The sequence below is a fragment of the Temnothorax curvispinosus genome, unplaced genomic scaffold (genome assembly GCF_003070985.1).
Source record: "Temnothorax curvispinosus isolate PA1 unplaced genomic scaffold, ASM307098v1 QBEX01002158.1, whole genome shotgun sequence".
In the NCBI taxonomy this organism is placed as follows: Eukaryota; Metazoa; Arthropoda; class Insecta; order Hymenoptera; family Formicidae; genus Temnothorax; species Temnothorax curvispinosus.
Window position 1 is genome coordinate 98,838 of NW_020211938.1, and position 12,273 is coordinate 111,110.

The following is a 12,273-nucleotide window of genomic DNA, read 5'->3' on the forward strand; positions in this document are numbered from 1 at the left end:
TCTTATAAATAAAAATAAAAGATATAACGTACATATAATTAAGAATATAAAAAAATTATAACATTATAAAATATCTAAGATTTATAAATTATTATTAAAATTAAATATGTCACATTGCACTTCGTACATCAAATAATAAAAAAATTCTTATTTTTTGGAACCGTAAAACGTTGGCAATAGAACATCATGGAAAAACTTTTCGAATTTCCAAGGTTCAAACTTTATTTTCATACGCTGAACAAATCTGTTAATAACTACTGCACATGATATATAAATGATAGTATATAAATCAACATATAATAATCAAATACTGCACAAAGTTTCTTTAACATGCTAACAAACAGCAAATTGTTGATCAAAGAAAAATCGTAAAATCAGTTAAGCTCCACAATTATTGCAGTTTTTCAAAGTTTCTATAAAACGAATCAGGATAACAAAATCGCTATTATTACCAATTGTTTATCTGAATGTGTTCCTAAATTTTTTGACGATAGCTTGTAGAGAATTCGATTGTACTGCTCTGCGCTAGTGCATATTAAAACCCGTACTGTACGTGAAATTATCCAAATGCAAAAATATTTGGACTGATGAAATATGACATATTTTACCTAAGATATATATCTGCTATTTCTCATCGGTCAATGTTAATATTTTTTTTTTTTTTTTTTGAATAATTTCAAGTACAATATAATTTTCCGTACATCAGTACAGAGTAGCGCAGGCGGTCGAATTTGTTAAGTTCATCAGAAAATACCTGCTATTTCGATCGTTTCACGACTATATGTTCTGTACCTATTTCCCTCCTTATCTACTTTTGGATCGCTAATATATGTGTTTAATTATCATCGATATATTTTACTTAACAGAAAAAGACAGAAGAAGAATGTAACGTGTTCTGTGTAAAATTAACGTTCTGTGGTATAAATTGATATAAAAATCCTGAAGCAAACGATACACATTTTTAAAAATAGCGCATAAATTACATCTATATAAACGGCACTTACAACTGTATCAGTTTTATTTGAGAGCTCAACTTTAGTATCACTATTACGAGAATGCTCGAGAGGATTAACAGTAAAAGCTAACGACCGTTCATAAGAAAAGTTTGTTGCTTTCATTTTCACGACTTAAGAAACTCAAACGATATTTTTTTTGTCTTTATGACGGATCGTAGAGATCGGTTTCTTGTTTCAAAGGATCGATTTCGTTGTCGTAGTAGATGTCCGAGTCTTTAAAGTCAGGAACTACAACGATATCGATAGCGTCCCCCTTCAGTTCGTAACCGTCGTCTTCCATAATCTCCTCCTCTTCCACTTTTACATTCCCCACGCTGTGCTCCTCCGTGAGATGAGTGCGAAGAGCGGATAAGGCGTAAAATATTTTGTCGCATAGATTACATTGAAATGTCTTACCGTCGGCCGCGCGCAAACAATGCATGTAATCATTGGACGACGATTTCATGGGCTGATAAACCTTTCTGTGTAGGGCCATGTGTTTCTCGTGATCCATGGAGAGAATAAACTCGTAGGAACAGATCGGACACTTCAGGTTGTGCTTCGTCCACATTGTGTGTATCTTCAATCGGTGGAGATTCTCGTAGACCTCGCCGCAAATAGGGCACTTGAGGCATATGTGATTCTTCAGGGTCTCCAGGTTCTCGTAGATACCGCTACACTCGTTGCACTGATACGACTTTTGTTTCTTACAGGTGTGCTTGAACCAGTGCCTTTCCAGCTGTGCCAGGAGATCGAATACCAACTCGCAGACCGCGCAGGCGAACATTCCGTGATGATCGCGCTTCAGGCCGTACTCCAGCAAGCTGGTCGAGCACTGATAATGCTTCTCATAGTTGTCCTTGCGCAGCAGGCTCTCGTTGCAGGATTCACATTGGTTTTGATGCTTGGTCAAGTGAGCAAATAACATTCCGGGCTCGGCGTTGCAGTAATTACAAAAATTACACATGTAACCGTTATCCGCCGTCGCGTGCAGGTGAGAGAGCAGGTGCCTCTGATAGGTGTTCGGGCTGAAGAATGTCGCACCGCATGCGGGACACTTGAGATAGGGTCTCTTCTTATCCGTGTAGTGCAGGGATAGGGGATTCACCTTTTTCGTCCACTTCTTGTCTCTTTTGATCTTTGCTGAGTTGTCGTACACGATGTCCTCCAAGATGATCTTGGGGATACGCTCGTGCTCCTCGGAGGACGTGCTTTGGCTGGTTTCGTCCTGCGTCGACTGATCGCTGTTAGCCGCGCATTTCCGCAAGTATACCATCTTGTTGTAGCTATGCTTCCACCTGCCGTTCTTTTGATTCTTGGAGATTTTATGCATGCTCTGCTCAAACAGCTCCTCCATTCTGACTCCCGCGTCCTCGAGGGTCCTCAACGGGGGCATTGGGATGTAATTGTCCTCGTTGGAGACGGAAGGCTCGATCTTGCAGGACACGCCAGAGGGATCCTTCGTGAGGTAGAGCAAATCCATCGGCGTTTCCTCTTCCGGGGGCTCCACTTTGTGCGGAACAGCTTCCACGCTACTTCGCAACTTACGTCCACTGCCACTGGCATGCTTGCTCTTCCTGTGGCCCTTGCTCTTCTTCTCCTCCGCGGTCTTCCTCGTCTTCTTGGGCACGTTCTCGCCCTCGATCTCGTCCAGCTTCAGCATCCTGTCAGTCTTCTGGTTGCGCCGCCTCATCGACGCTGCGTTTACACGATCAGGGCGATACGGGGATACGCGTGTTTACACCACGCCAGACGTCGTGACATAACCTGAGACCTCGGCGTGCCCTGTTAACAGCCGAATGTGAGAAAACATGCGAGATATCTCGCCGATTCCGCGAATACCTGGCGCGCGTACTCACGTGTCGCGGTTGCGGTCGGTCGTATAGTCGACGGGAGGGCTTCACTACGCGCTGTCACGTTGCATTGATTTTTCCGGGCTCCGGATGCCTCCGGACGCATGGCCGTCCGCCGTCCCAGGTCCCAGAGCGGCGCGAGGAAGCCGCGGTAACCGCCCGGCGTGGCCGACGTTTCCGTGGCTCGTATTTAAGGGGGTACCACGTACCCTGGCGTTTCTCTCTCCCTCGATAACGCAGGATCAGCTGTTCCTCGAGACGGATGTGAGAGAGAGAGACCGAACGATCTCGTTCGCCATGCCGTGTAGCGTCGCTTGTCGCTTACCCGTCCACCGCGTTCCGCTTTCGATCGAAGTAGAAAGGGCTCGATAACGGGCCGTCGACGTCGACGGCTCGCGCCGCGAATCGATGCGAAAGAAAGAAAGTAAGGAAGGAAAGAAAGAACGTGTGTGGGATCTCTTTGCCTTCTCCTTCCCTCGGACAACACACCCGGACCGATGAACCCCGGATATTCGCCTATTTTGTTTTAAACGAACTTCCTGTTTGATGGGAAGGGAGGAGGAAGTTAATGACTTTGCAAGACTTTTTTCAATTTCTACCTATTCGTTTTAATGCTCGTTTGTCACAATTGTAGATTGCAAGATAAAATCGTGATACTTTTTTCAGCTGTGTCAAGTAGAAACGATGTTGGGTCTTTTTGACGAGAAAGTATCTTTTTCCTCTCTCTCTCTCTCTTTCTCTCTCTCCTTCTCTCCCTCTCTCTCTCTCTCTCCTTCTCTCCCTCTCTCTCTCTCTTTCTCTCTTCCCTTCTCTTTTTCTCTATCTTTCTTTGCTTCATATACAGTGTCTTTCAAAGATTTACATTGCCTGGGCAATCTAAAAGTTTGATATTAAATTGTTAATTTACAATGCACACATGCGGTTGATTAACGTTGTTATGGTTTTGAAATTACACTAACAAAGTGATTTTCTATACATACAAAAATCTACTTGGGCAATACTTGTCTCAGCTATATTTTAGCCTTTAGCGTAAACGCGAAAGCGCACAATCTACCTTTCGCCGACGGATGAGATGCGTGAGAAAGAAAAGAATTGTGTCAAGAATTATGAAAAGAAAAATACGAGAAGCATCTATATAGTCTTTCAGCTTTCTCGAGTTCCCACAAAATCAGTTAATTTCTGGATTTTTCCACTTTCGTATTGTCTGCAACTTTGCGTAAAGCACAAGAAACCCTCCCCCACAATAAGCTTTTGATATAATTAATAATCCTAATGAGAATCCTGAAAAATCTAATCGCCGGATAAGTAAATCGGAATCCTTTCTTTTATTCGACTGAAATTTCCCTTAAAAATATGTACATATAAACGGCGTCGTCGAACGTCCTTTTCTATATATTCCTTTTCTATACATTTTTGACGACCCTCCGCCCTTTCGGCTCGAGTTCAGTCAAGTTCAGTTCTTGTCGGTCTTCCTCTTTTTGTGATCGTGGCCGTGGGCAAGATGGTCGGCAATGTCGGCATGGGCAATATGAGCATGGGCATCGTGGTGGTCGTAACCGTGGCCGTAACCGTGCGCCAGCACGTGACCAAGCCCATGACCGAAACCATGGGCGAGGGGGGCGAGAGGGGCGATGCCGGTGTCCAAGTGCAGGGTGGCCGACGGCGAGTGAACGGGATAAAGGTGATCGGGTGCGTATGCGTAGTCGCGCGCGTAGATGGCGCCAGCAGGGCCGCCGAGCGGGATCAGCGGGAGCGCCTGGAGTCCCTGGACCTGGAGAGCCGAGGGCGGCAAGGGCAAGCTGGGCAAGGAGTGCACTGGAACCGGGACGGGCACCGGTACCGGCACGGGCACTGGATGCCGCACGGGAACCGGATACGGCTGCTGCACGGGCACCGCGATCGGCTCCTTCACCGGGATCGGCACCGGACGCTCCACGGGAATCGGCACCGCCTGCGTAATGGAAAGACGTTTCGGTTAATTGCGACTTGAACCGCGAAAACGATTAAACGAGCGTCTGATTTTTACATCCCCCCCCCTCTAATAATGAGAAAATGAAACTCACGTTACGGTAATTTTAATGAGCTTCTTTCGTTTATTAAATATTTTTTTGTTTCTCCTTACTTTTTAAAAAAATGAGTAATTTTATATATATATTGTCCTCAATTACTTTAATAAATTATAGAAGAATAAAAAATATGTAATTAATAACAATGACTTTAAATTGGGGAGTAAAAATCATTCCAAGTGACTATTTATGAAGAAAAAAAATCAGGCATCTGTTTTTAGATTTAAAAAAGAAGAGTATGTGAAATTGCAAATGACTGTGTTTCAATGGAAAGAACATCAGAGCTCCGGTTATAATTATAATGAGATTTAGAAGTGATTTTTTTTTAAGTACCAGGTCATTTTGTAGTTTCGATTCTATTATAATTGAGAATGCAAGGCTTCTCTGAAAATAAGCTTTAGAGATGCGAATGAAGATGATGTCCATGACGCAAGTCGACTTTACATGTTCAGAACATTAGCTCAATATTCGCTTATCAACACAAACTAAATGTTACGAAATTTCCACGAATTTTTTGCTGCGAAAGGAAGAGTGATCATCGTTAATAGACTTCACACGTCGATATGAAAGTAAAGTTGACGGAGACGCTACCTGAGGTACCGGTACCGGGACGGGGACCGGTTTGTGAATGATTTTCTCGATCGGCACCGGCACGTGATACGGTTTCTCTATGATCACTGGCTGCGGGACTGGCACCGGCTTCTCCACCACCAAGTGCTTCGTTATGTACACCGGGAGGGTTTTTAGAATTCCGGGTGTCAGGACGACGCCACCTCTACCATAAGTTGCATCTGCCAGATGCAGCCTGCACGAAATATAAATATAACATTGTTATTATTCTATGATTTTTAGGAAATATATCAAATACAAAAAAAAGAAAATCAGAAGGGTAATAATTTGCGAGGAAAAAAATAATCCTCTGAAAAATATTTATAAACACTCCATAATATTCGTGTGATTTTTCGTTCAGTTAGTATTTTATTTAGTGAAAGTTATTATATAATGTTAAAACACTTGCAAAACGCCTATACAATTTAGAGATTTATTCTAAATTATTTTAAATTATTTATCAACTTGATTATTTTTAATATATAAGTGTATTTAGATTTTTATGATTATTTTTACCCTGCATGCAGATTGATTTCGGGAAGTTTGAGTCCCGAACTCAAGGGGATGGGATCGATTGACCACGGTTGTCCGTGTCCATAAGAGCTCCCCGATAGACCAATCCACCCGTCGTTACCGATGATACCTCGTTTTTGCTGCTTCGCATCTTTCAGCACCGACGCGAATGCGCAGGTGTATAACAATGTCAGGAACAGCTAAAATACCGAATCAAAGTAATGAAATTAAAAAACTAATATCTTATTGTTAGAGAGAGATCTTTAATTATTCAAGACATAAATTAACGTTATATGTGAAAGATTATATAGAGGGGTAAAAACCAGAATGGTGTAAGTCAAATTTTTTTAAATATTTTCTCGTGTGCATAGATGCAATCTGTACAATATATAAATCTGTACAATATATAAATTGCATCTATGCACACGAGAAAATATTTAAAAAAATTTGACCTACACCACTCTGATTTTTACCCCTCCATATGTGAATTTAATAAAAATAGTTAGGAGTTTTAGTGTTAGAAAAGAAGATTAATCGTTTCAGGAAGATATGATCTAGATATTCTATATTTATAAACTTTAATCTCGATTTACGCTACTTAAATGACAAAATGCAGCTACTTACAAAGATCTTCGACATTGCTCTCTTGTCGCGGACGAACTGTTCGTAAGACTGTAACAACGGAAGCCTTTTATATTTGCGAATCGTACCAGTGACGACTTGACGGGTCCAGATCGAGAAGCAGGACAAGTTCCCATTTACGATCAAATCGGAAATTCACCCTTGTTGATCGATATCCCGAGCTTCCGGTGATGAAAGTTGGTTGCTGATGAATCTAGTTTGTAGTGACATTTCAAAATAACTTCTATAGTAAACGTATACATTATAAAGAATATCACAACCATAAAATATGATAACTATTACTTAATATTCAATCAATATATTTGACAGATTAATTAAATAATTAATATTAAATTGATTAAATTACTGAATCAAAATTTAATTCGTGCAGATTTAGGTAGCATATCGGATACTTATTTAAGATGTAAAACTATTGTTAAGCAGTGTTGAATATTATTGAATATTACAAGTTCACATGTGTCTTCTGCCAAGAACGACACTAGTTTCCCACTTGATTGCGAGCTCGTGCTCGTAATATTGACACCGTAATTACGTTCGACGATTCGTAGCACCTGTACCACTTACCTACATCCCTATACCTATTTAATTATGCCTGGAAACGCACTTCCGCACACGTACGGTGAAAAGGAAAACGCTTAAGAATTTCGCGTGCCGTTTAATACTGTCTGCATGAGCGATGGATGAATATAAAATTGCAACAGCTAATTCTCAGTCATACTGGTACTCTGGATTAGCTAATTCTAAGTTAACAACATGTTGGTCTCTACATTACTCTCTCGCTTATATGATATAGATCAAAAAGATGTAGATAACATTTATTAATGTGCTAAGTTCTTGCAAATTTTATCAATAGACTGGCAAATAATATTTTAGACGTTTAAATATAATAAATTATTGATATTTATACGCAAGAGGGTAGATGACAAAGAAGCGAAAGCGAATTAAAGTCTAGGCTTTTAGAAGTTTACAAAAGAAACGAGAGAAGAGCTCAAGTAATAAAAGTTCTCCTCATTTTATCGTAATAACGCATATTGTTCTCCTGTCGAGGCTTTCGCACTGCGTGCCTACCGGAACGTTTCTTTGTTGTACTTTACCACTACGTATGTGCATTCCGCTAATTCGCGATACGTGGCTGGCGAACCTTGGGCGTTAGTGTCATTGGGCGTGTTGTTACGCATTCGTCGGTTCGAACTCGCCGATGAATAATGAATGGCAGGCATAACGTGGTCGGCATTAGGAACGCGACGGCATTAGACACTTAGAAAATGAAAGTTAGGAAAGTCTAACGCGCGGTTAATGCGGAAGCGAAGAGGAAAACGCGCCCGTCTCGATCTCGTTGACCGAATAGAGGACGTCGGAAAACGCTGAAAGAAACTGGAATCGCCATTTGCATTTGCTGCCGCATATCTTCATCCTTGCTTACGCGGGAAACTTACATGACTTACATCATTATTAATTCCTTAATTCATTGTTAAAAAACATTTATATTCAGCGTTTTGTATACCGGACATCTTTATTTGTGTATCGAACGACAGCGCGTTATTGATTAATTGTTTAATTGCTGTAAATTAATATCATTTATTCATTTCGTGATAATTTAAACGATCTATAATTTATGTTAGATTTTAAAATACTTATAATCTTATATATTATTTGATGCGTGCAATGTATTACTGCGTACTTTTTTATATGGTTTTTATATTATACGGCGCATAAAATTGTAAATAGAATGTTAAGTTCTAATACGATTTATAGATTAATTAAAGTTAGAGTATGTTTTATAATGTAAATTATCGATGCAATGCATTTCGCGCGGAACGATTCTAATCGTGTATCGCGGCGTGATTGAGTCGAATCACGTATCGGGCGCGATCGCAGCTATCTAACGATCGGTAGACCGAACGATCGTCGATAAACCTCCGACTAACTGCGCTGCTAATGTATGTGCTGCAGGATTTTTTCGTCACGCGTCTTCCTCGTTTGTCTTCGTCCGATCTCCTAGGAGAGAAAAGCGACCGCCATTTGGCCATCGATCAGGTTCGAATAGCAGCGAAAGTATATCGGCTCATAGAATCGCTCCTCTTCTTCGTTCGGGCGATGCGTCACATCGGTGCTGATGCCCTATAAATACATATGGGGGTCACGATTCCGGAGCGAACTCAGTTTTTCGTCGGCGTTGCGACCGGTAACTGGGACCCTTGAGCGACCCATCATGAGGCTTCTCCTGGTACCAGCGCGAATTCTCGCTTTTGTTTTATTGCCATCAATCGCGTTTGACGTAATTCGCATCGACGTAATTTACATTCGGATGCACCGCGGCGAAAGATGAAAAACGTTGATTTAGTGAATCATTTGTGCATCGTTTGTGAATTGCAATAAACGATTGTGCATCGTTTCTAATACTCCGTGCGATCTAAAAAGATCTAAAAACTAATTGTAATTTAATATTGTATTAAAAAACGTTAAAGCAATTGAAGTGAAATTACGAAATTATGAGTAAAATCTTGTTTAAAACTTGTAATTATAGATATATAATCAGATTTTTAGTTTCCAAAGCATCATTAAGTTCGAAAAAATTTTATAGTTTTTGGCATTGTTAATTAAATTGCCGTGAAATACATCTCATATAATAAATTTATTTAAAATCAACCTTCCAAGAGTTTTCTCTGTATAAGAACGTAATTCAGTCGACTTGACATCTCGTCGTTATGTTTTTACAGGTAATAATGTTGGTGTTGGCCAGCAGTGCAGCCATTATTGTTGACAAGAATTCAGAGCAACAAAGCGCTTTCGTAAAAGCGAAGAAACACGGGAAAAGAGGTCTAGACGGCTTGGGATATGGTCTGCCTGAATATCAGGAACATGTGTACGGTCCAGCGTCAGCACCACCGCCCCCGCCGATTTATGAAATTCCAGCCCCAGGCGCTGGGCACCCGCTACCGGAACCGCCACCCCCCGTCGTTGGACATCCAGTTGGTGAGTAAACTCTTATTGATTTTACCTATTTTTATTTTATTGATTTTTTACTTTATTAATTTTAAATTTATTTTGAGATTGAAGTATATTGATACAAATAACTTAATTCCTTAATATTAAAACGTACTTTAGCTAAAGGAAACGCTCATAAATTGCATTTTAGCTTTACATGATAAAGAAGAGAAATATTATTTTATTTAGTGGCTTTGGACTTTATTCGTTACATAAAACTAGATCGAAATTATTTCAATTGTTTAAATTGTATTAATGGATGCGTCTGTGAACAACATCTCTGTACTCTTTCAGCGGCAGTGCCTGTGCCCGTGCCCGTAGCGGTGCCGATCACCAAGCACGTACCGATCGCTATACCCGTGCCGATTCACGTCGATCGCGCTGTGCCGGTGGCAGTGCCGGTGCCGAAACCGTATCCCGTCACCGTGGAGAAGATCGTTCACGTGGACCGGCCGGTGCACGTTCCGGTCGATCGGCCGGTGCATGTCCCGGTGCCAGTACCGAAACCGTATCCTGTCGCTTTCGAGAAAATCGTGCATGTAGACCGACCCGTACACGTGGCTGTGCCTGTGCACGTGCCGAAACCGTACCCAGTACCGGTCGCTATACACGCGCATTACAAGTCACATTACGGTTGGTAGCGCACTGCCATAGCGCACTACTCATCGAGCTCCGTTTTAATACAGTAGCGATGGTGTATTTTCGCTAATATCATAACTTAACATGTCCTTATATTATTATAATTTTTATAATAATACAAGTGCAATCACTTTATTACTGTTATAGATTTATTCTTGATACTTAATTATTCATTGATTATTCATAATTAATCTTGCCTGACTGAAATGTTTGTGCCTGTCTTTTTTTAACGATATCTTAAGATACTTTTTGGATACGTGTACCTTGCTAGGGTTCTTTTATTTTTTGCTCATCGATACAAATTTTGTGTAAAAATAGAGAAGTCGAATAAATATTCTTCTACCGAAATCTGTCTTCTGAGCAACCTTGAGAATAATACCGCTATCACCATATGAATGGCGTGAACTTGTTCTATTAGTAAGAATCTTTATCATGACTAATGCAGTAATAATATCGTCAGGTAGTTACAAGGTGAGAACCAATTTATTTATGCATTTATATACCTATAAAGAAAAAAGTTTAAACTGTGCAGCTATGGCGTGTCCTTGATCTTTAACGATATCAATGATCTGTTAAATTAAATTAAACTATACATTTTATTATATTTTGTAATTAATATATACGAGTATTTTATTAATATAACTTTAAAATATCAACAATGTAATTTTTTTTCAGATTTCATTAAAGCCAGAATAAGAACATACGAAATCATACGAAAACAATTACTCATGAGATACTTATCACATTCATCTACAGAGATATATATTACTTTTTAATCGTATTAATATAAATATTACAATTAAAATATACATGTTTGACAAATAATTTTTGTTCAGAACGATAATTATACAGATGAGTATATAATACGCAGGTTGTATATTTAACTTTACAGAGCTTATCAAAATCGAAAGACGGATAAGTCGTGATGTGTCAGTAATCACGTGTGCGTAATTACCTGAAAAATAATAACTTTGAGCTCAATAAAATAGTGAAAAATGTAGGAAAATATCTCCCTAAAGATGCGAAAAGCATAAACGATGAAAAATTTGACATACTGCATTGTCTGGTAACTTCATTATCACGTTGGAGGGAGGTTTCAACGGCCAATGATATACCATCGCGTGTCCTCTTACCTGTGCTTGCGCATCGAGCGATACGGTGCGGAAAATGTCGTCCCTACCTCCCACGATCGGAAAAGTGTACCGATGGAAGCGACAGGGAAAGGTCGCGTTTTCCACGTAGCGGCTCTCTCATGCATTGTTGACGAGCGAATTGCTAGGCGAGGCGTCGTACGCTACCACCGCTCGTGTTAAGAAGCATATATAATCCTACTTTCGTCTATAGGTCCGAGAACTACATTTCACTAACTCCCGAAGAATCCGCGAATTTCCAACTCCGATCGATTAACAGATACCTTTTGATGTAAATTAATAAATGAAATAATTGAAAGATACCAGTCTGTACTTTCCTGAATAATGATATAATTTGTGCCTTCAATAATCATACTGATTAATTCTAATTGACATCAAATGTAAGAAAAGATAAAAAAAAAGGAAATAATTACATTTTCTTGTAATAACTTATACTCGGAAAAAATTATTATTTAATTCTGTTACTGCATATTGTTCAGCAAGTAGATTACAACAGAAATAAACAGGCAGCGTTAGAAGGTTGCTATACACGATCTCGATATATCAGCGTGTGAACAAACGCGACGGTTTCCTGGTTATCGACTATCATTCACACCGATTACTCCGCAAATGAAACGAGAAAACACGTGGACGCGTTCTCGCCCTATGTCATCCGGGAAAAGGCTCATGTCATCCATCAGATCACTATGCTATCCGAAAGAAACCCGTAACCCCGTTACGGTGAACCGCTATCTTTCTGCCATCGTAGCTCTCAGTATCCGTTTAGCGAGGTAGATACGCGGATTTTCTCTCTTTCGATAAGGAATGCGAGTGCTTC

The 12,273-nt window shown here is 40.1% G+C and overlaps 3 protein-coding genes across 3 annotated transcripts; 1 reads left to right on the forward strand and 2 right to left on the reverse strand.

The window, feature by feature from the left end:
• Positions 1-400: 400 nt before the first annotated feature.
• LOC112468854 (zinc finger and BTB domain-containing protein 24-like) lies at positions 401-3,453 on the reverse strand. Its single transcript, XM_025038225.1, has 2 exons — positions 2,855-3,453; positions 401-2,780 (listed from the first exon to the last, which is right to left on the reverse strand). The coding sequence occupies exon 2, from the start codon at positions 2,686-2,688 to the stop codon at positions 1,159-1,161; it is 1,530 nt and encodes a 509-aa protein (XP_024893993.1). The 5' UTR covers positions 2,689-2,780; positions 2,855-3,453; the 3' UTR covers positions 401-1,158.
• Positions 3,454-4,301: 848 nt separating this feature from the next.
• Positions 4,302-6,675, reverse strand: LOC112468843 (SH3 domain-containing protein C23A1.17-like). The gene is made up of 4 exons (XM_025038206.1): positions 6,661-6,675; positions 6,040-6,236; positions 5,506-5,719; positions 4,302-4,799 (listed from the first exon to the last, which is right to left on the reverse strand). The coding sequence occupies exons 1-4, from the start codon at positions 6,673-6,675 to the stop codon at positions 4,302-4,304; spliced, it is 924 nt and encodes a 307-aa protein (XP_024893974.1).
• Positions 6,676-9,374: 2,699 nt separating this feature from the next.
• LOC112468844 (zinc finger protein 512B-like) lies at positions 9,375-10,307 on the forward strand (the record flags this gene model as incomplete). Its single annotated transcript, XM_025038207.1, has 2 exons — positions 9,375-9,654; positions 9,961-10,307. Coding segments are annotated over 2 exons (627 nt in total), but the record flags the coding sequence as incomplete, so codon positions are not given.
• Between the last annotated feature and the right edge of the window lie 1,966 nt (positions 10,308-12,273).

Excerpts from the sequence above, each read along its gene's own strand:
- LOC112468854 (XM_025038225.1), bottom strand. The coding sequence starts at position 2,688 with ATGAGGCGGCGCAACCAGAAGACTGACAGGATGCTGAAGCTGGACGAG.
- LOC112468843 (XM_025038206.1), bottom strand. Across the intron at positions 5,720-6,039 it reads GAAATCAATCTGCATGCAGG|GCTGCATCTGGCAGATGCAA; the intron begins GTAAAAATAATC and ends TATTTCGTGCAG. Across the intron at positions 4,800-5,505 it reads TCCCGGTACCGGTACCTCAG|GCGGTGCCGATTCCCGTGGA; the intron begins GTAGCGTCTCCG and ends TCCATTACGCAG.